The sequence below is a fragment of the Rana temporaria genome, chromosome 2, assembly GCF_905171775.1.
Source record: "Rana temporaria chromosome 2, aRanTem1.1, whole genome shotgun sequence".
Lineage (NCBI taxonomy): Eukaryota > Metazoa > Chordata > Amphibia > Anura > Ranidae > Rana > Rana temporaria.
The window spans coordinates 57,599,344-57,622,583 of record NC_053490.1 but is presented as its reverse complement, the minus strand read 5'-3'; the positions used below and the strand labels follow the sequence as shown (position 1 = coordinate 57,622,583).

Sequence of the window (23,240 nt, the reverse complement as noted above, 5' to 3'; positions counted from 1 at the left end):
TAGTGTGTGTATAAAAGGTCAATCCGTTTCTGGACTCCTGACAGACCCTTGTATCTTTCATCCAGTGCTACACTGACGTTTCTGGATTCAGAGTCATGGGGAAAGCAAAATAATTGTCAAAGGATCTGCAGGAAAAGGTGGTTGAACTGTATAAAACAGGAAAGGGATATAAAAATATATCCAAGGAATTGAGAATGCCAATTAGCAGTGTCCAAACTCTATTCAAGAAGTGGAAAATGAGGGGTTCTGCTGAAACCAAACCATGATCAGATAGACCAACTGAAATTTCAGTCACTTCAGTCAATAACTTCACAACTGCAAGGAAAATTGTTTGTCATGCCAAGAAAACCCCACAAATAACTTCAGGTAAAATACAAGAGTCTCTAAAAACATGTGTTCCAAGATGCACAATAAGGAGGCACTTGAAGAAAGATGGGCTGCATGGTCTAGTCGCCAGAAGAAAGACCTTACTACGCAAATGTCACAAAGTATCCCGCTTACAATACGCCAAACAGCACAGAGACAAGCCTCAAACCTTCTGGCACAAAGTCAGTTATAGTGATGAGAACAAAATTGAGCTTTTTGGCCACAACCATAAACACATCGGGCCAGATTCACAAAAGAGATACGACGGCGTATCTCCTGATACGCCGTCGTATCTCTGAGATACGTTTGTCGTATCTATGCATCTGATTCATAGAATCAGTTACACATAGATAGCCCTAAGATCCGTCAGGTGTAATTGACTTACACCGTCGGATCTTAGGCTGCACTTCTAGGTGACTAGTTACGCCGTTTCACGAACGTCCGCTTTGCCCGTCGCTCTAAATTTACGTAGTTTCCGTAGAGATACGCGGCGTAAAACTAAGGGTGCCCTCTAGGTGGCCTAGCCAATGTTACGTATGGCAGTCGTTCCCGCGTCGAAATTTTAAATTTCACGTCGTTTGCGTAAGTCATCCGTGAATGGTGCTGGACGCCATTTACGTTAACGTCGAAACCAATGACGTCCTTGCGACGTCATTTAGTGCAATGCACGTTGGGAAATGTTAGGGATGGAGCATGCGCAGTACGTATGGCGCGGGTACACGCCTAATTAAAATGGCGCCCGCCCCATTTGAATTAGGCGGGCTTGCGCAGAGCGGATTTACGCTACGCCGCCGCAAGTTTACAGGTAAGTGCTTTGTGAATCAGGCACTTACGCTGTAAACCTGCGGCGGTGTAACATAAATGGGATACGTTACGCCGCCGCAGCGTAACGGATTTGTATGTGAATCTGGCCCTACATTTGGAAAGGAGGCAACAAGGCCTATGATGAAAGGTAAACAATTCCTACTGTGAAACACAGAGGTGGATCGCTGATGCTTTGGGGATGTGTGAGCTACAAAGGCACAGGAAATTTGTTCAAAATCTATGTCAAGATGAATGCAGTATGTTATCAAAAAATACTGGAGGAACATTTTCATTCATCAGCCAGGAAGCTGCACATTGGGACGTACTTGGACAGTCATGACAATGATCCAAAACACAAGGCCAAGGCGACCTGTCATTGGCTACAGCAGAATAAAGTGAAGGTTCTGGAGTGGCCATCTCAGTCTCCTTACCTCAATATCATTGAGCCACTCTGGGGAGATCTCAAATGTGCATTTAATGCAAGACAGCCCAAGAATTTACAGGAGCTGAAGGCTTTTTGCCAAGAGGAATGGTCAGCTTTACCATCTGAGAAGATAAAGAGCCTCATCCACAAATACTCACAAAAGATTTCAAGCTGTCATTGATGTTAAAGGGGGCAATACACAGTATTAAGAACTGGGTTATGTAAACTTTTGATCAGGGTCATTTGGGTAGTGTCTGTTGTCATTATGATTTAACCACCTGGGATCCTGCCTATTGTCTAAAGACGGCCACAAGGTGGCTCTCAATTGCCGGGAGGACGTTTTTAGATGTCTTTAGACGTCCTCAGCTCCTCCGGCCACTGGGGGGTTCGAGAGCGCCGCCGGCAGCGCGCACCCGCCGCATCACTGAGATACCGATGCGCGTGCCTGGTGGCCGCGATGTCCGCCAGGCACCCGCGATCGGCGGTTACACAGACAAGGACTTGGATCTGTGTGTGTAAACACACAGATCCACGTCCTGTCAGGGAGAGAGGAGACTTATACAGTGTCCCTTGTACATAGGGACACAGATTGGTCACCTCCCCGAGTCAGTCATCTCCCCCCACAGTTAGAAATACCATGCAGGGTACACATTTAATCCCTTCCTCACCCCCTAGTGTTAACCCCTCCCCTGCCAGTCACATTTATACAGTAATTAGTGCATATTTATAGCACTAATCGCTGTATTAATGTGAATGGTCCCAAAAATGTGTCAAAAGTGTCCGATGTGTCCGCCATAAGGTCACAGTCCCAATAAAAATCGCAGATCGCCGCCATTACTAATAAAAAAATAATTAAAAATAATAATAATTCTGTCTCCTATTTTTTAGGCGCTATAACTTTTGCACTTTTTTTTTTCTTTTACCAAAAATATGTAGAAGAATACGTATCGGCCTAAACTAAGAAAAAAAAAATGTTTTTTTAAATATTTTTGGGGTATATTTATTATAGCAAAAAGGAAAAAATATTGTTTTTTTTTTTCAAAATTGTCGCTCTTTTTTTGTTTATAGCGCAAAAAATAAAAACCGCAGAGGTGATAAAATACCACCAAAAGAAAGCTATATTTGTGGGGAAAAAAGGACGTCAATTTTGTTTGGGAGCCACGTCGCACGACCATACAAATTGTCAGTTAAAGCGACAGTGCCGGAAGCTGAAATTTCGCCTGGGCAGGAGGGGGGTATATGTGCCCAGTAAGCAAGTGGTTAAAAAGAGTAAACACAGTTGATTGATAATAAACGACTTCAGCCAAGCACCAACCATGAGTGAAAGTAAAGTTTTTGTGTTATCATTCATATTCTCTGAAAAATCATAAATTCTACCAGCGTCCGTAAATTTAGGCGCACAACTATACATATCTATATAGATAAAAAAAAAATCCATATTTATTTAAAGCCTAAGTTTAGGTAAAATTAAAAACAGAAGAAGAATCGGCACAAGTAACATAACTTACAGTTAGTATGATGTGTTCATTGTGTGGATTCTTCTGCTCTCAATAGAAATCTTGCTGTGTCACCTGGTGAGAGCTTCTGACAGCCCACTAGTTGTATTAACCACCACCGTGTCAGAGGACTACTGTGTGGGTACGAAGTAATTGGGGGGGGGGGGGGGCTGGTAAATAACTTTAGGATTTCTACTGATAGGAGAATGATGCAAACAAGGGACACATCATACTAAAGTTATGTCCTTTGTGCTGAATCTTCTGTTTTAAGTTTTAGTTGTAGTTGGCACTTATACTTTAAAGAAAAACTACAGTGTTCTTTGTCTTACAAATACACATTATGAACTCAACCACACATATGGCAATGCACACATGTAGATAAATTAGCTCTTACAGTTTCCCACATAAGAAATACATGGATTTCTACTAGAAAAACATTTCCATGTCATAAAACATATTTTTTGCAGGAAATCAAATAAATGTGGAAAGAAGAATTCCAGGTATGGTATTTTATACATAGTTACAGTCCTACTGGTCCAGTTTGGAACCATAGCATATGACCATACACAGTAGACACTGCTATACCAGTGATATTCACTAGCTTCTGCAAAGCATTCTCTGATGCCTCATACACAGTTTCAGACCAGGACCAGTTTCAGCAGACATGTTCGGTTGTGTGTACGGGGCCTGATAGGACAAGGTGGAGAGGCAGGGTGGAGATGTTATGCCCTCTACCTCAATTCAATGATAGAATTAATTGAAAAAATGCTAAGCATTCTTTGAAAGGCGTCTGTGCTGAGTGGCCGATCGCCTGTGTTCAGAATGCAGCAGGGAAGCCGCTCAGCATGGGATCCAGAAGCTAGAGGAGATCACTGGATTAGCAGTGTTTACTGCAGTGATTTCCAGCTTCTAGAGGGATTCCACAGAAATGGTATATGCATAGTTACATTGGTCAAAGGTTGACCAATGTTTTTATGTAAAAAAATGCCATAAACCAGAATAGATGCAAAGGCCAGTTATAGGTGAGGGCAGTGCCCATTGGTTCGGACTGTTGGAATACTGAGGAGGGGAGGCACTGGACACCTTTGCCCTTGTGCTATATGATGGGTGTCCAGTGTGCCCCTGTGCCTTTAAGGAAGGGTGGGCTCCCTCCAGGTTCACCTGCCCTCTATCTATCCATTATATTGCAAGTGCCTACACTGTGGAGACTCTCAAAAATGTATAGCGTTAGGACTGCAATTAATACTAGGGTGCCCGAAGTGGCTCTGTAGCTTACGCAGGCATTTACAAAAGTTTGCAAACTAAACCCCTGTTTTTAACGCATACTGTTAGACAGGATAATTTGGTTGGTTTTAGGCTGGTCGGTAAGTTGAGCTGGGAATTTTCTTTGGTTTTGTTTGACATAACCAGAATTCTTCTTTAACACATGACAAAGGCTTCCTACTGCTTCATGTGTGAACTGACCAAGAGCATAGCTCAAATGTTTTTTTTTTTAAAGACATAGGCCCGGATTCACGTAGCACTTACGCCAACGTATCTCGAGATACGCCGCGTAAGTGCACATATGTGCCGTCGTATCTATGCACCTGACTCTGAAAGCAAGATACGTCTGAAACTAGGCTTCATCCGAACGATGTAAGTTTCCTACGCCATCGTATCGTGGGCGTATATTTACGCTGGCCGCAAGGGGCACTCCCATTGATTTACGATTCGAATATGCAAATGAGTGAGATACGCCGATTTACGAACGTACTTGCGCCCGGCGCATTAACATACGCGGTTTACGTAGGTCGTACGCCCAACGTAAAGTTATTCCCCATCTATGAGGCGCAACTCATGCAAAGGTATGGACCAGGGAAGAGCCGTCGTATTTTACGTAGTAGTACGTGAATAGGGATGGGCGTAGGTTCCGTTCAAGTCGTAGGCAGTGATTCGACGTATCTTAGGCGTACGTTCCGACGTGATTATGAGCATGCGCACTGGGATGCTTCCACGGGACGGCGCATGCGCCGTATGTTAATCGTATCTTTATGATGCTCAGTCCATCATTTACATGGGGTCACGCCTCATTAGCATGGCTCACGCCCCCTGCCACTCACGCGGAGTTACGCCGAGGGAACCCAGCGTAGATTTGGGAGCAAGTGCTTTGTGAATACTGTGCTCGCTGCTCTGCGCTACGTCGGCGTAGCGTATATTCGATACGCTACGCCGGCATAATTATGCGCCGCTGTATGTGAATCCGGGCCATAATGTCTCTCAATGAAACCTCAAATGGAGCTATCTAATAAAGGATGAGCCACTGCTCTGACCCATTGAATTTTATGTGCATTACAGTTTGAACTATTGAGCCTTGTAAATTGTTTTTTACAACAGGTAGCAAGGAGAAAAAAGAAAACATGTAAAATCAGCCGAGAGCTCCATCTGCTCACTGCCTGTGAAGATTTAAACGATTTACATGCAATGAAGAAAATATATACAAAACCACTACACATTCCGTTTAACATTATTTCACTTTGATTGAGCACAGAGTGACATTTCAAAATTAAAAGAAGTTTACCTCGTATGTTATCTTCAAGCTCGACTGTAATAAGATTGGGGTAAATTTGGAGTGAACTTCAGCAGTAAGCCACAAACGGAATTCGGGTTTTGGTTGAAGGGTGTTCAATTCCTGTTAAAGTACAACGATCTTGCCGTTAGAGTATACACTAAATGAAACCAACAAAGTACTTTGTGTTTCTGAAAGTGATTATAGAGAAGATAAACTATGATATTAAAAACAAGGATATACCTCATAATGTAGCAAGTAAAGCAGAAGCAAACTGAAAACACCCATTGGGACCACTCCAATAGGTGGATACTAACAGAAAGGATACTAATCACCAAAAAAAAAATTTCATTCACAGAACAAGCCAGGAAAAAAATGGAAGATATTGGCCAAGATATCTCACCCCTAACAATCTATTTTTTCACTCAGAGTTATAATAAAAAAAGACAATGCTTTTACTGCTATGCCGACAATTAAAAATGGTATAGCAAAGATGCGACTGTTTGCCCTTTCTTAATTAATCTTTGAGGATAAAGTTTCTGCAGCTAAAGAAGTTAGGGATCGCTTTAAAGCAGATCTCCAGCTTTAATTTCACTTTAAATAGTTTTTTTTGGGCCAAGCTGTCCCAAACAGACTATTTGTTATACTGTATGTATCCTGAGCCACATACAGTATACAACAGTGAGTTCCTGTTGTGAGACGAGACCTTCCTGTCTAAGACCAGTCATAGACAGTTCAAGTCCTGCTGAATCGGCTGAGATTCAAACCATGTGTGGGCAGGCTTCCTCCGCCAGGAGAATACAATGGCTCGACAAGCGGGATTCTCCTGTCAACACTGTCTGTGGTTGCACAAAAGAAATTTGCTCCATGTATGGCCTGCCTAACAGACAAAATAAAACAGTGTCAGCCTGAGTTGTGCTCATCTATTCATAGTCCGCTTTGTATTCCATCAATGAATACAAAGCTTCCTCTGATTGGCTCAGTTGGAGAGGAAAGCCAATGAAATCAGGCTTTTTGAGCCAATCAGAGGAAGCTTTTTATTCACTGATATAATACAAAGCTGCTTATGAAGGGTTGAGTGGCACTCAGCCTGGCACAATTTTATTTCAGGTGTGAGACAGGAAGGTCTCGTCTCACATCCAGAACTCACTGCTGTAGACTGTACGTAGCTGAGGCTACATATAGTTTATACAGAACACCCAGTAGGCGCACATGTTATTGTAGGGAATAGTCTGTTTGACCCAGCTTGGCTCAAATTAACTTTCTTTTTAAAGTGAAAGATAGGCTGGGGATCAGCTATAAAGCTATTTTACCATTGGTTAAGAATATGTAAATACTTTAATGTCAATAGCCCGGGCACTGTAAATGAATAAAAAAAAAACAGAACAGCTGACAATGCTCAAGGTCCTGTTGCTGCTGGAAGCTTCCATTACCTGAATCTCAGAAGTGGTGCTAGATCAACAGCAAAGTAGTATTCTAATTAACAGGTCGGGTGTACCTACGGAGTCAGTAGATTTGGTGCTGCAGTATAATTTGTGGCTGGGAGTGACTAGCTATTTTTTACTACATTCATATTCAGGGATACATGATATATTCACATGTTTATTTTTATTATTGGTGGATTATTCATTATATTTATATCACAGTTCCTTTTTCTTTTTTCAATGCTTTTTTTTTTCTATGATTACCCGACATTCAGTAGACTTTTTTTGTTTGTTTAAGTGGGAATGTTGTTGGATCATTTTCAAAGAATATATAAGCTGCATTCTTTGTTTGTTCATGATTCCTTTGCATATTACTTTTTTTCTTTCTTGATCATTTCTTACGTTGTATGAAAATTATTTATTTTATGTTTCTATCTTGTGATTTTACAGCTGCAGACCTGGATTGTATGCGTTATGATCATCCTTGGTGGATGGTTTTCGCCCCATCCATTGATTGATCCCACCTGTCAGCTTGTAGTCTTAAGCGAACAAATACACCTGAGACAATTAGTAATGAGTAAACACGGGAGTGTGAAACGCATCTACTGAGCATCTGTGAACCTTGTGGTTGTCATGTTTCTTCTTTTAATGGATATTCAATAAAGAAATTGATTTCAGCTTTTGGATGTGCCGCCACCTTCTTCATTCTCCACTAATTGCTTTGGCTGCAGACCAGATAGGCACCCGGGTTCTCACAGCAGTGTATGGGATCTCGCAGTCTGCTTTGGGGCGGTATGCAACCAGCTCTTCCTTGCATTCTTCTGCAGCATTCACTAGCACTGTTTACATGATTGAGGCAACCACAGCCTTTAGTGCTGGAGGAGAGACTTCCATTATAACAAATATCCACCGCCTTTAACCACTTCATTACTGGGCACTTAAACCCCCTTCGTGCCCAGACCAATTTTCAGCTTTCAGCGCTGACGCATTTTGAATGACAATTGCGTGGTCATACAACACTGTACCCAAATTATATTTTTATCATTTTTTTCCCACAAATAGAGCTTTCTTTTGGTGGTATTTGATCACCTCTGTGATTTTTATTTTTTGCGCTATAAACATAAAAAAAAAGAAAATTTTGAAAAAAAAAAAAAACACAATATTTTTTACTTTTTGTTATAATAATATCCCAATTTTTTTTAAAAAAATAAAAAATTTCCCTCGGTTTAGGCGGATATGTATTCTTCTACATATTTTTGTTAAAAAGAAAATCGCAATAAGCGTATATTGATTGGTTTGCGCAAAAGTTATAGCGCCTACAAAATAGGGGATAGATTTATGATATTTTTTTTTTTTACTAGTAATGGCGGCGATTTGCGATTTTTTTGTCAGGCCTGCGATATTGCGGCGGACATATCGGACACTTTTGACCCAATTTTGGGACCATTCACATTTATACAGCGATCAGTGCTATAAAAATGCACTAATTACTGTATAAATGTGACTGGCAGTGAAGGGGTTAATTTTAAAAGGAAAAGCTGCGCTGCAAATGAAATCAACATAAATATTCAATTATGTTAAGGGCACACAAAACCCCAGTGCATAAAACTGAAAAAAGGTTGTGCAAAAGTCCATATAGGATGTATCACAGAAGATTGCAGGAAGTGACAGAAAGTTCTCCGAATGGGTGAGGCTAAATATCCAGGAAAAATCTTGTGAATCAGATGACAAATCCTCCACCACTTATGTACCAACTGCTTACCAGAGCAAGAAATAAATCAGGCATGTATACACATAGGTCAGTAAGGGTCCTGGGTAAACTGCCACTCTCTCTCCTGTTTCACCAATCTTCTATGTCAGACCAACTTTCTCCATAGATGTAACCCAGAAGAGAAAAACACTGACATGGTGTGATATCGTTTTAAAAATGTTTATAATAAAAAGGTATTGCACTCACATGTATGTCGGTTAAAAAGTGCGATCAATGATATTAGCCGGCCGGCTCTGCTGTCTGCTCGTCCTTCCGGGTAGACAGCGTGGATCGTGGTGACGTCAGCACGTCGCTCCTCCCTACGCCGTTTCGTCACACAGATGACTTCTTCCAGGGGTACTGGAAGAAGTCATCTGTGTGACGAAACGGCTACCAACTGCTCTGGTAAGCAGTTGGTACATAAGTGGTGGAGGATTTGTCATCTGATTCACAAGATTTTGCCTGGATATTTAGCCTCACCCATTCGGAGAACTTTCTGTCACTTCCTGATACATCCTATATGGACTTTTGCACAACCTTTTTTCAGTTTTATGCACTGGGGTTTTGTGTGCCCTTAACATAATTGAATATTTATGTTGATTTAATTTGCAGCGCAGCTTTTCCTTTTAAAATCGTATTTTTGTGTGTATCTGACATATAAGCTGCAGCAGCCTTTTTTTATTTTTATTTTTTTTCATTTTTATTATTTTTCACATTATTTTTATAGTGTCATCACTATTTCACATATTAGACCTGCGCAGTATCTTCCAATATATATAGTGAAGGGGTTAACACTAGGGGGTGAGGAAGGGGTTAAATGTATTCCCTGGGTGTGTTCTTACTGTGTGGGGGGAGGGGACTGACTGGGGGAGGTGACCGATGCTGTGTCTCTATGTAAAGGGACACAAATCGGTCTCCTCTCTCCCTGACAGCACGTGGAGCTCTGTGTTTACACACAGAGCTCCACGTCCCTGCTTTCACCGACGATCGCGGGTGTCTGGCGGACACTGGCCACCAGGCACTTGCATCGGCTCCCGAGCGATGCGCCGGGCACGTTGTTTCCCCGCTGCGCGCCCCCAGCGGCACGCACAGGGAATGACAACAATAAGACGTCTAAAGACGTCCACTCGGCACCTGAGAGCCGCGCTGTGGACGTCTTTCGTCCATAGCGCGGATCCCAAGTGGTTAAAATACTAGGAATCATAATGCTTTGTTATAGGAAACTCTACATTACACAGTCTACCAGTTATAATAAATAGATTAATTTGGGTTTATTGGGATCATTTTGATGAGCTTTAATAAATAGTTTGGCTTGGTGGTCCTGAATATTAAACACAAACACATATCAACTTGTTAAGTTCTGATAGTAACCAGTCATAATGTCACCATCTCCACTAATGGCTTGTTGTTCAAATTAAGACCTGTTAATTAAAAAAAAAAAAAGGATATATAGATTATGCATAACGCCCATCACTAGGCTTAAAATACAGCTTACCAGGCATCAGACCTATATAAATGTTGTTCTTGAGATGATGTTGCTTTCATGAATGACAGTAAAGAATAAAACATTAAAAAGATATGTTTAAGTATATTCAGAATAATTTAAGAAATATTTTTGTCTGACTTGCCTTTTCCAGGACTGGCAGCCAAGAGATGACAAGATGCAGATTCTTGAGGCAAAGCCATTCCCCTTCCCGGGCGCATTCTCTCAGTGTCTGGACAGCCAGATCGGCTTGGCCCTGTCCCATCGCCACCTACAAGCACAGTTTTGTACTCAAGTCAGCAAATTCTTAACAATTACACATAGCTACACTTTATAACCATACACTGACAGCTATCCTCTAGACACAGTAAAGGCAGGATTTTTAATGCAGAGAATTCAATTTAAAGCAATTTACTACAAACTAGGGAAACCACTGTGGCATGAAGTACAAATAGATTAGTAAAAAGATAAAAGGTGGATATTCGTGCTCACTCTTAAAGCCAGCTCTCAAAAGTTCTCCATCCCGAGGTTTAAACTTTCAAAAACGAATAGGAAAAAAAAAAAAAAAAAAAAAAAAGAGTGCTTCTGGACTCCAAAAGCAACATAAATACTCTCACCAAACATCCCTGTAGAAGTTGCTCTTAAAGAGGAACTGCAGTCTGCTCACATAATTTGTAATGAAAACATCTTTGCCATTCTGAAGCTTCCCTCCAAACACTTTGCATATTATTTTATATATACTGTGATTGTGTACTTGACAAATAAGCTGCAGAAATCTCCCTCCACCAAGTCTGGCTGCAGCCATCTTAACTGTGGGCAGCTGAAGCTGCTGCCTGTTCACTTCCTGGATTTACACAGACAAACACCTCTAGCTCTGCAGCTCTCATTAGCCCTCTTATTACTCGCCCCCCCTCCCTTCCTGGCAAACTCTTACGAGAGTAAGAGAGAGCAAGCTGTGCATGATGCCATAAGCCTAGGCTTTTTACCAGGCAAGAAACAGCAAGTGGTATGTATAAGGCATTTACTGGTAGAAAAAAATTAAAGTTAAAACAACAAGGGAAGAAGATTTAATAGATGGAAAGATGAAACAAATTACTGAAGGTCCACTTTAATGATAAACTGCTTAATGCTTTTCCATCTCATGGTTAAAGTGTTGTGCGAAAAACAAGATAGTATAGCTAACAATCACTTTCTACTTAAAGGAACCTGTGTAACAAACAATTTAAAAAAATTCCCATAGGTACTGCATTCAGCTGTTCAATCTGACATATATTCTCTCCATCTGGGATGCATGCAATTACAAAAAACTACTGGCGAGTAGAGGGGGTCCCAAACAGGGAAGTGAAGGATGAAAAGAAGGTTCAGAGGTGGAAACTTAGTCAAACTCAACCACAAAGCAGGAGTCATATGCAATATATATATATATATATATATATATATATATATATATATATATATATATATATATATATATATATACACACACACACACACACACACCATATATACTCTAATATAAGCCGAGTTTTTCCAGCACATTTTTTGGTGCTGAAAACGCCTCCCTTGGCTTATACTCGAGTCACCTTTTTGCGCCTGATCTCCCAGACTTTGGGGACCCGGCACACATATAGCCCCACTCTTCCTCTACAAGTGTGCAAAGTTTGTTGTCTGGGGGACCCACGGCCGGGGGGCACCTATTTTTCAAATCTGGGCACCCCTTCCATAGACTCCCATGTTAAACGGTAATTTCTCTGTTAAATTTGGGGACCCGGTACTGTCTGGCCGTAGGTCCCCTTGAGCCAAAACTCAGCACACATGTAGAACCATTTCTCCTCTACAAGTGTGCAAAGTTTGCTGTCTGGGGGGGACCTACGGCCGGGGAGCACCTATTTTTCAAAGCTGGGCACGACGAGGAAATTGAGACTCCCGACAAGAAAAAAAAAAGAAGAACATGTTCTTTTTTTCTCGTCGAGATCCACGACAGTTTTCTCGACGAAAAACATACACACGGCCGTTTTTCTTGGCAAAAATGCTCTGCCAGCATTTTTCTTGATGGATTTTACTGAGGAAAAACGGTCGTGTGTATGAGGCTTCATACTCGAGTCAATACGTTTTCCCATTTTTTTGTGGTAAAATTAGGTGCCTCGGCTTATATTCGTGTCGGCTTCATACTCAAGTATATACAGTATATGTGTGTATATATATATACATATACTGTATATATATATATATATATATATATATATATATATATATATATATATGTGTGTGTGTGTTTATTCATTTATAACCCCAGATTCAGTATTTGGACAGAGGAGGAAAACATCTGTCCTATAAAGGCTTACAATTTGTTCCAATCAGAAACTCACATTGAAAAAATATTTCCAAAAAGCCCTATTGAAAAGAGTGAGAATGTGGAGAGAGATTCTCCCAGGTCCAATTCCTTTTTCGATCCTGTTGAAGTTATTGGGGAGCCTCAATATTTTAAAAAAAGTAGTCCTTAAAATGATTTGGAACTTTAAAAGCAGAGAAAATAACCCCCCACCCTGCTCGGAAACCCAGAGTTTTAGGAGTCTGGTCTCACACTTCAAGCCTTTCCGAATACATGGACCTTCACATACAGTAATTGGTGCAAAAACGACTCTCATACCTAAAAAACATGAAAGAAGATCTAAAATGCCTGGGTGATATCGAATGGCAGGATGGATGGCACTTGGTAACGTGCGACGTGAAGGCTCTAAATATAATAACTGACCATGATGGGACCATGATATTACAGGCATTAATAGAAGCCCCGAAAGAAATAACTATACGTGAAGAGAAATTCTCTATACATTGTTTCTATTTGAAAGACTACTAGTTACATTATCCTGTTTGCTTTGCACTTCAACCATGAGAATAATTCAATAGGCATTGTGCAATATATTGACAAGAGAAGCTAATATACTATTGAAACATCTGCGGTATGAAGCAAAAAGTTCAACATGCCAGTCATTACAGTGAGCATGAGTTCAGATGTTATTCTTGCTAAACTGGTTAGATCAAAAAGTAATCAAATAACTATCACAAGTGTCTTTTCCTAAGAAACTCCTTGCCCCCAGGCTACCTTTAGTGGTGCTCACACAATAAAGACCTACTCATATGATCTCATGTTTCCCTCTTAACGACTAGCAAGGATTACAAAAAAGTGACATATCGTTATTTCTCTTGTTTGGGATTTTATAAGCAAAAATACTACTACTATGACATACCAGCAATTGTAATGCTTCATCCTGTGCATCTTCAGCTATACACTGTGTGGATTACCAAGTCATTACACACCCATCCTAGCAGTTGACGTTTCATATGTTCTATTGCACCATGCTTATGCCCCCTGATAAAGATTCATGGATGAATTGAAACACGTTGGGGCTTATTTTTATGACAATATTGAGGCACTACAATTGCCGATGTGTTACAACATGGAGATCTCTTTGTGGATTATGTAATCAACTAGTTTATATTGTTTTATATACAGTATGATGATTTTAACAATGATGTAATAATATGGTGCATCTTTTCACACACTAAGAAAGTTTTTTGATATTGTAGTATTTTGTGCCTATAAAATCCCAATCAAGAGAAGTAAGGGTATATGTTTGTACATGTAGTGATGAGACACTGTAATTAACCAGACTATTTATTTTAAGATTACAAAACCAAGTGGCTAGGTCTCCATGTTTTGGCCAGCAATGGAAAACCTAGGCCTTTAGATATTTGGCCAGAACTAGAATAAGCTTTTTTTCCAGGAAATTGGAGTATTTCACACTTTTTCTTACGCTTTATCCATCGCAGCATGCCAATTAACACCATTTTTGTTAGCATTTGAGTACAGATCCAATTAACAGGAAACTGACAAAGAAGCACATAAAACAGTTGTTTTCACAGCGGATGAGTGATAGGTCTTCCTTAAAGGAAAATAAAATTGTACTTGGAGTGTAGCTTTACATCCTGCCAAGTATTTTTTGTGGTTTACTATCCTAATAATAGGATCTACCCTCACCACTGATCCTGCCATGGCAGCCATATTGGCAGCGTATTCTATTTCCTGATTTTTTTTTTCTTTTTTGGACTACTTTATTCTTAGTAAAGTAGCAGCTAGTGACATCATAATACTGAAAGGAATCTTTAGCACTTTTGTGGAGTCAAAAAAGCAATATACTGTATAAAGGACACAGAGTCATGGTTGTCACTGCTAGATTAGGGTGGGAAATTCTACTTTGTCTAAAAAAAACATAGGGGAAAAAGCGCTGGTCTACTTTATCCAACACTGAAGGTTTGTGTCGTAAACTCAAAGTCTATGCGTGTAAAAGACATGTGTCTGCTCACACCAGGTCAGACAATACAGCCATTCCTTACAAGAACAAGTGGCCTGACATGTCCTGATAATCAAAATAAATGTACAAATTACAGTGTGTTTACGAACACCAAACTCCTACACAAATTAATCTCCCCATTGCTGCCATGGTGTTATGAACGTGCCAAGGGGAAACAGCATGAAACAATCAGGATCCTAGCTGGTACAGATGCAATGTCAAGGTTTAACTATTCCCCTAAGATTCAGTAAACCTTTGTATTTAGGAAAAAAGTGAGCAACAGCTTTCCCTATCCTCCTTTGATACGGTTTGCTCCTGAACTGCAGGTACACTTTATTCACAGTGCATGGAATAACTGAAAAACACTTAAGATGTGTATTACACATCAAAATAAACCTCTTGAACACAATAAACCTATGAAAAGCAATGGAATCTGACCAGTAAGAACAGCTCACAGCATATTAATATCATCATTTGTACCCATAAAATCCCAGTTTAGATGATAAAACAGCTCCACCTAGAGTTTTACATTCAAAACCTGAAGGCCAAACATAATAAATGAACCAGGTGGTCTTATATACTTACTTCACGATAACATTCTCTGCCAACTTCAGCACTGGCAAGTTCCTGTAGTTCCTGGGATGGGTCAGCTCCAGGAGATATAATAATGAGAATGGGTTCGATAGCCAGTGTTTCTTTACTGAGACGTTTTAAGTTTAGAGGGGCGGGAGACAACTCTTTCAATCCTAAAATACAAAACAAAACAGAGGAGGGTTAAACAAGTAGGCATGTGCATTTCGTTTTGGTTCCGAATTGAAATTCGGACAAATTTTTCATTATTCGGACACATACGGATGAAATAATGAATTAAAACGATTCTAAACAAATTTTTCCCTTTTGCACATGCCTATAAACAAGCCCAAATATCAGTCTCATTGCATTTAGATACAAAGCAAGTGAGGAATGCGACTGCAATTGTAAATAATCAGTTATAAAGGTACAAGAACAGCAGCCCATATGGCAATTATAAGTTATGAGAGGGAGGGCCCAGTGTAGGATCCATCCTAAACATTCCTACTTTGTCAATTATAGCAAGCACCAGCAGATTTGAATGTAATAACAATGTTGATTCTTTGATAAATCAAGCATTTACAGATTTCTGTTAACCATTGAGCAGTGGAAGGCAGATCCAATATTCTATTCTATCAGTAACCACAAAAGACTTCAAGAATAGGACAACTGGAATACAGTTGATGCTCTGGTGGGTGAACTGTTCTTCTGGGAGACATGAAAAAAGCTTTGGCCATAAAAATAAATTGGATATCGAGGATGTGGTTATCTAGAGGATATAGGAAGCAAACCAAAGGATGCCAAACCAATTTAAATGTCTAAGTGTAAAGTGCCTTTATTGTTATTTAGTCAACACATATTGGGAATCATAAGGGCAATACTTTATTAGGGCTGTGAAAATTAAAAAAGGAGAACCGGACTGATTGAGTTTTGATAAACGACTAGACTTACCACAGAAGTGTGGCAAAGACTCTGTGCCTTTGTTGCCATCATATCACCAATTTGGTTGTTTATCAAGGCCCATTCAGCCTGGTCCTTCTTCTCACTGTCCACAGCTCTGATGAAGGGTGTAACCTTATATTCACCAAAACATGTTGACTTAATAAAAGTATTTTCCAAATAAATGGACTTGAGCCCTGAAACTGGTTGTACACTTATGTTACTCTTTCCACATGTCTTGTTTAAAGTGCTTCGTAGTTGCCTTTTTGATTTGAGAGCAGCCTAACCTGCAATGTAAGACCAAAGGTTTGTGGACACCTGACCATCACATCTATATACTTTTATATAGGCCCACAGGGATGTAGTCCCAAGGGAGGGGACGAGCACGCTGACTAACCCCCAGCCAGAACGGCTTACCGAGTAGGAACTTGAAGTGAGAAATTCAGACAAAGAAAAAAAACATTTAGAAGGGAATTCGAAGGAAAAAGTAAGTGAACTAACAATGAACTAGCTTAAAGGAACAAATTTAGAAAATAAAAAACAAACCTTTACAACCCCTTTAAAGTGAGGGCTTTGTGCAGGTCACATAAGCTCCTCCACGTCATTACATTAGAGACCTGGGTTTGTATGCAGGTTATGGGAGGATGGCTCTACTCTTCTAAATAGGCTTTCTTACTCATTAGAGTTTAAAAAACACATAAGAAACCGACAATTTCAGTTTGGAGGCACAAAAAACTGGCCTAACAGAACATTAAAATTAAGCCCAGGCCTGCTAGAAGATTTATTATGTCGCTGGCTCAGTGATAGTAAAGAACACAAAATGCTATTTCTGCTACTTGTTTATAAGCGATCTGTAACATTCCACTGGTTATTAATGTCTAAATTCTTTAGACTCCAAATTACTTGTCATTGTAAACAGCCTCCAACCATGTGCAATGATTCAGAGGAAATATGTTCCAATGGAAAGCACTTCCTCCTAACAGATTATGGATAAGAAGGCATTTTATAAGAATTTTGAATGTATCTGTGGAAATTTGTGCTCATGCTGATTTTTACAACAACTTGGTGAGCTCAGGTACTGATGTTGAATGAAAAAACTTTGTTTGCAATTGGAGTTTCAGTTTGTTCCAAAAGGTGTTCAGTAGGGTTAAGGTGAGGGCTCTGTGCAGGCCATGTGAGCTCCTCCACATCATTATAGACCTGGGTTTGTGTGCTGGGGGACAGTGAAGCTGGAAAAGAAAGAGAAATTCACCAAACAAGGTGAAAGCACACAACTGTTTAAGAGCCGGTTCACACTGGGGCGGCATGACTTCGGGGGCGACTCGGCAAGGCGTCCTGAAGACGACTTCAGAGGCAACTTGCAAAATGACTTCTGTATAGAAGTCAATGCAAGTCGCCCAGAGTCGCCCCCGAATTCGTACAAGGACATTTTTCTAAGTCGGAGCGACTTGCGTCGCTCCTATTAGAACGGTTCTATTGAATACAATGGGACGCGACTTGTCAGGCGACTCAGCCGCCTGACAAGTCGCCCCAGTGTGAACCGGGCTCTTAACATATTTGTGTGCTGTAGCATTAACTGTGACCTTCCATAAAAACACCTGACTAGGACACCCAATTTAAAGGAAGGCTTGCATACTTTTGAGGATATAGTAAAAAAATAATTGAACTTCAATATATGAAAAACACTTATCTTACTACAGTGCTTTAAACCTTTTGAGATTCTGCAACATCAAATCCATATACCAGGGGCTGAGAAGGTGTCAGGGTGACTGGGCTTTACAGATTAGACATAAAAGGAGGAAGACAGATATTGTTTTCCTGAGGATTGCTAACAGTTCTAATCCCCACAGACATAGGATGGAGAAATCAGGGTAATGTAGAATGGCTCTACTCTTTTAAAAAGCATTTTTTTATTCTTACATAATAATAACCTGCCAATTTTGTGTAGAAAACTATTTTTAATGAGGAATGGAAAACAAATGGAGACAGCTCTATAATCACATATGGAGGTACAATAAAACTGGCCTAGCAGAACATTGAAATAAAGCCCAGGACGGCTAGTGGATTTAGAGAATATTCTGTCACTGGCTCAGGGATAGTAAAGAACGCAAAGTGCTATTTCTGTTGCTTGTTTATAAGCAATCTGTAACATTCCACTGGTTAATCACGTGAAATTCTTTAGAACCTCAATTACTTGTCATTGTAAACAGCCCCCAACCACATGCAATAATGTTTCAATTGAAATCACATCCCCAGATTGTAGACATGGACCTTATATATCATAAAATACTTAATTGCAGAATTAGGTGAAAATCAGCTGTGGATGGGAAGAAATCTCATTACGCAAAAATAATTCGAATAAAATATTAAATACATTATGCCAAAATTGGCCATTGTATGTTTTGAATATACAAGCCAGATACACTTTTTAATCACAAGTATTTATGGTGGAAAATAATGGGCATGCTATTACTGAAAAAGCAAAGGCTGCCGAGCAGACAAATAAAACAAGTTATTAAACAGTGAGTGCAGAAAAATGGCAATGGAGACTGCTGATTTGTTTTAAAAGGTTCAGACCCCAGGCCTGTCATCACAAACCCACCTTCACTACCTAGCAAGTCATGGACCTGAAACAAGTATACAAGAAAAAAATGAAGCCTTTTAAAGTGGTTGTAAACCCACACATATACCCAGTGAAGTGACTGGCGTCAGGTGATAGGGAGATTAAACAAATCCTCCTACATGCGCTGTACCTGTTTATTTGCAGTCTTTTCTCCTCTACATCCATGCAAAGTCCATAATTTTTTAAGCTTGTCTGAGCTTTCAGAAAGCAGGGGGAGGAGAGATGAAGTTACACTTTGCAGAGCTCAGTGAGGATAGCCAAGAGCTGATTGGAGGAAAGGAACACACCCTTGCACACAGGAACAGAGCTTAGGCTTTCAATCAAATGTTGTGTGGTGGCTATCCCTCCCCTGTCACTTTTTTTTTCTCATGTGTCAGTAAAACTTGTCAAAGGCTACTCATCCAGATAGCAGAGGAATGAGGCAGCAGAGAGAAATTACACATGTTGCCCTGAATTGAGACAAGTATGCACTATAGAGGGATATGCTTTGTTCATATTTGATGTATAAGGTTTACAACTACTACAAGGAGAACGCTCATGAGCACTATATATATATATATATATATATATATATATATATATATATATATATATATATATATATATATATATATATATATATAATATATAGTGGTCATGAGGTTCTCCTTGTAGTAGTTGTAAACCTATACATCAAATATGAACAAAGCATATCCCTCTATAGTGCATACTTGTCTCAATTCAGGGCAACATGTGTAATTTCTCTCTGCTGCCTCATTCCTCTGCTATCTGGATGAGTAGCCTTTGACAAGTTTTACTGACACATGAGAAAAAAAAGTGACAGGGGAGGGATAGCCACCACACAACATTTGATTGAAAGCCTAAGCTCTGTTCCTGTGTGCAAGGGTGTGTTCCTTTCCTCCAATCAGCTCTTGGCTATCCTCACTGAGCTCTGCAAAGTGTAACTTCATCTCTCCTCCCCCTGCTTTCTGAAAGCTCAGACAAGCTTAAAAAATTATGGACTTTGCATGGATGTAGAGGAGAAAAGACTGCAAATAAACAGGTACAGCGCATGTAGGAGGATTTGTTTAATCTCCCTATCACCTGACGCCAGTCACTTCACTGGGTATATGTGTGGGTTTACAACCACTTTAAAAGGCTTCATTTTTTCTTGTATACTTGTTTCAGGTCCATGACTTGCTAGGTAGTGAAGGTGGGTTTGTGATGACAGGCCTGGGGTCTGAACCTTTTAAAACAAATCAGCAGTCTCCATTGCCATTTTTCTGCACTCACTGTTTAATAACTTGTTTTATTTGTCTGCTCGGCAGCCTTTGCTTTTTCAGTAATAGCATGCCCATTATTTTCCACCATAAATACTTGTGATTAAAAAGTGTATCTGGCTTGTATATTCAAAACATACAATGGCCAATTTTGGCATAATGTATTTAATATTTTATTCGAATTATTTTTGCGTAATGAGATTTCTTCCCATCCACAGCTGATTTTCACCTAATTCTGCAATTAAGTATTTTATGATATATAAGGTCCATGTCTACAATCTGGGGATGTGATTTCAATTGAAACATTATTGCATGTGGTTGGGGCTGCTTTACAATGACAAGTAATTGAGGTTCTAAAGAATTTCACGTGATTAACCAGTGGAATGTTACAGATTGCTTATAAACAAGCAACAGAAATAGCACTTTGCGTTCTTTACTATCCCTGAGCCAGTGACAGAATATTCTCTAAATCCACTAGCCGTCCTGGGCTTTATTTCAATGTTCTGTTAGGCCAGTTTTATTGTACCTCCATATGTGATTATAGAGCTGTCTCCCATTTGTTTTCCATTCCTCATTAAAAATAGTTTTCTACACAAAATTGGCAGGTTATTATTATGTAAGAATAAAAAAATGCTTTTTAAAAGAGTAGAGCCATTCTACATTACCCTGATTTCTCCATCCTATGTCTGTGGGGATTAGAACTGTTAGCAATCCTCAGGAAAACAATATCTGTCTTCCTCCTTTTATGTCTAATCTGTAAAGCCCAGTCACCCTGACACCTTCTCAGCCCCTGGTATATGGATTTGATGTTGCAGAATCTCAAAAGGTTTAAAGCACTGTAGTAAGATAAGTGTTTTTCATATATTGAAGTTCAATTATTTTTTTACTATATCCTCAAAAGTATGCAAGCCTTCCTTTAAATTGGGTGTCCTAGTCAGGTGTTTTTATGGAAGGTCACAGTTAATGCTACAGCACACAAATATGTTAAGAGCCGGTTCACACTGGGGCGACTCGTCAGGCGACTCAGCCGCCTGACAAGTCGCGTCCCATTGTATTCAATAGAACCGTTCTAATAGGAGCGACGCAAGTCGCTCCGACTTAGAAAAATGTCCTTGTACGAATTCGGGGGCGACTCTGGGCGACTTGCATTGACTTCTATACAGAAGTCATTTTGCAAGTTGCCTCTGAAGTCGTCTTCAGGACGCCTTGCCGAGTCGCCCCCGAAGTCATGCCGCCCCAGTGTGAACCGGCTCTTAAACAGTTGTGTGCTTTCACCTTGTTTGGTGAATTTCTCTTTCTTTTCCAGCTTCACTGTCCCCCAGCACACAAACCCAGGTCTATAATGATGTGGAGGAGCTCACATGGCCTGCACAGAGCCCTCACCTTAACCCTACTGAACACCTTTTGGAACAAACTGAAACTCCAATTGCAAACAAAGTTTTTTCATTCAACATCAGTACCTGAGCTCACCAAGTTGTTGTAAAAATCAGCATGAGCACAAATTTCCACAGATACATTCAAAATTCTTATAAAATGCTTCTTATCCATAATCTGTTAGGAGGAAGTGCTTTCCATTGGAACATATTTCCTCTGAATCATTGCACATGGTTGGAGGCTGTTTACAATGACAAGTAATTTGGAGTCTAAAGAATTTAGACATTAATAACCAGTGGAATGTTACAGATCGCTTATAAACAAGTAGCAGAAATAGCATTTTGTGTTCTTTACTATCACTGAGCCAGCGACATAATAAATCTTCTAGCAGGCCTGGGCTTAATTTTAATGTTCTGTTAGGCCAGTTTTTTGTGCCTCCAAACTGAAATTGTCGGTTTCTTATGTGTTTTTTAAACTCTAATGAGTAAGAAAGCCTATTTAGAAGTAGAGCCATCCTCCCATAACCTGCATACAAACCCAGGTCTCTAATGTAATGACGTGGAGGAGCTTATGTGACCTGCACAAAGCCCTCACTTTAAAGGGGTTGTAAAGGTTTGTTTTTTATTTCTAAATTTGTTCCTTTAAGCTAGTTCATTGTTAGTTCACTTACTTTTTCCTTCGAATTCCCTTCTAAATGTTTTTTTTCTTTGTCTGAATTTCTCACTTCAAGTTCCTACTCGGTAAGCCGTTCTGGCTGGGGGTTAGTCAGCGTGCTCGTCCCCTCCCTTGGGACTACATCCCTGTGGGCCTATATAAAAGTATATAGATGTGATGGTCAGGTGTCCACAAACCTTTGGTCTTACATTGCAGGTTAGGCTGCTCTCAAATCAAAAAGGCAACTACGAAGCACTTTAAACAAGACATGTGGAAAGAGTAACATAAGTGTACAACCAGTTTCAGGGCTCAAGTCCATTTATTTGGAAAATACTTTTATTAAGTCAACATGTTTTGGTGAATATAAGGTTACACCCTTCATCAGAGCTGTGGACAGTGAGAAGAAGGACCAGGCTGAATGGGCCTTGATAAACAACCAAATTGGTGATATGATGGCAACAAAGGCACAGAGTCTTTGCCACACTTCTGTGGTAAGTCTAGTCGTTTATCAAAACTCAATCAGTCCGGTTCTCCTTTTTAATTTTCACAGCCCTAATAAAGTATTGCCCTTATGATTCCCAATATGTGTTGACTAAATAACAATAAAGGCACTTTACACTTAGACATTTAAATTGGTTTGGCATCCTTTGGTTTGCTTCCTATATCCTCTAGATAACCACATCCTCGATATCCAATTTATTTTTATGGCCAAAGCTTTTTTCATGTCTCCCAGAAGAACAGTTCACCCACCAGAGCATCAACTGTATTCCAGTTGTCCTATTCTTGAAGTCTTTTGTGGTTACTGATAGAATAGAATATTGGATCTGCCTTCCACTGCTCAATGGTTAACAGAAATCTGTAAATGCTTGATTTATCAAAGAATCAACATTGTTATTACATTCAAATCTGCTGGTGCTTGCTATAATTGACAAAGTAGGAATGTTTAGGATGGATCCTACACTGGGCCTCCCTCTCATAACTTATAATTGCCATATGGGCTGCTGTTCTTGTACCTTTATAACTGATTATTTACAATTGCAGTCGCATTCCTCACTTGCTTTGTATCTAAATGCAATGAGACTGATATTTGGGCTTGTTTATAGGCATGTGCAAAAGGGAAAAATTTGTTTAGAATCGTTTTAATTCATTATTTCATCCGTATGTGTCCGAATAA

At 39.8% G+C, this 23,240-nt stretch overlaps 1 protein-coding gene across 1 annotated transcript in view; it reads right to left on the bottom strand.

Annotated features, from left to right (window-relative positions):
• The window catches only part of DYNC2H1 (dynein cytoplasmic 2 heavy chain 1), a 613,609-nt gene that overhangs the window by 191,314 nt on the left and 399,055 nt on the right, over window positions 1-23,240 (bottom strand). The window contains exons 77-79 of the mRNA XM_040339316.1: window positions 15,233-15,393; window positions 10,438-10,563; window positions 5,648-5,758 (exon numbers count right to left, since the gene is read on the bottom strand). Of these exons, the coding sequence (XP_040195250.1) occupies window positions 5,648-5,758; window positions 10,438-10,563; window positions 15,233-15,393 (398 nt within the window). The remainder of the gene's footprint in view (window positions 1-5,647; window positions 5,759-10,437; window positions 10,564-15,232; window positions 15,394-23,240) is intronic.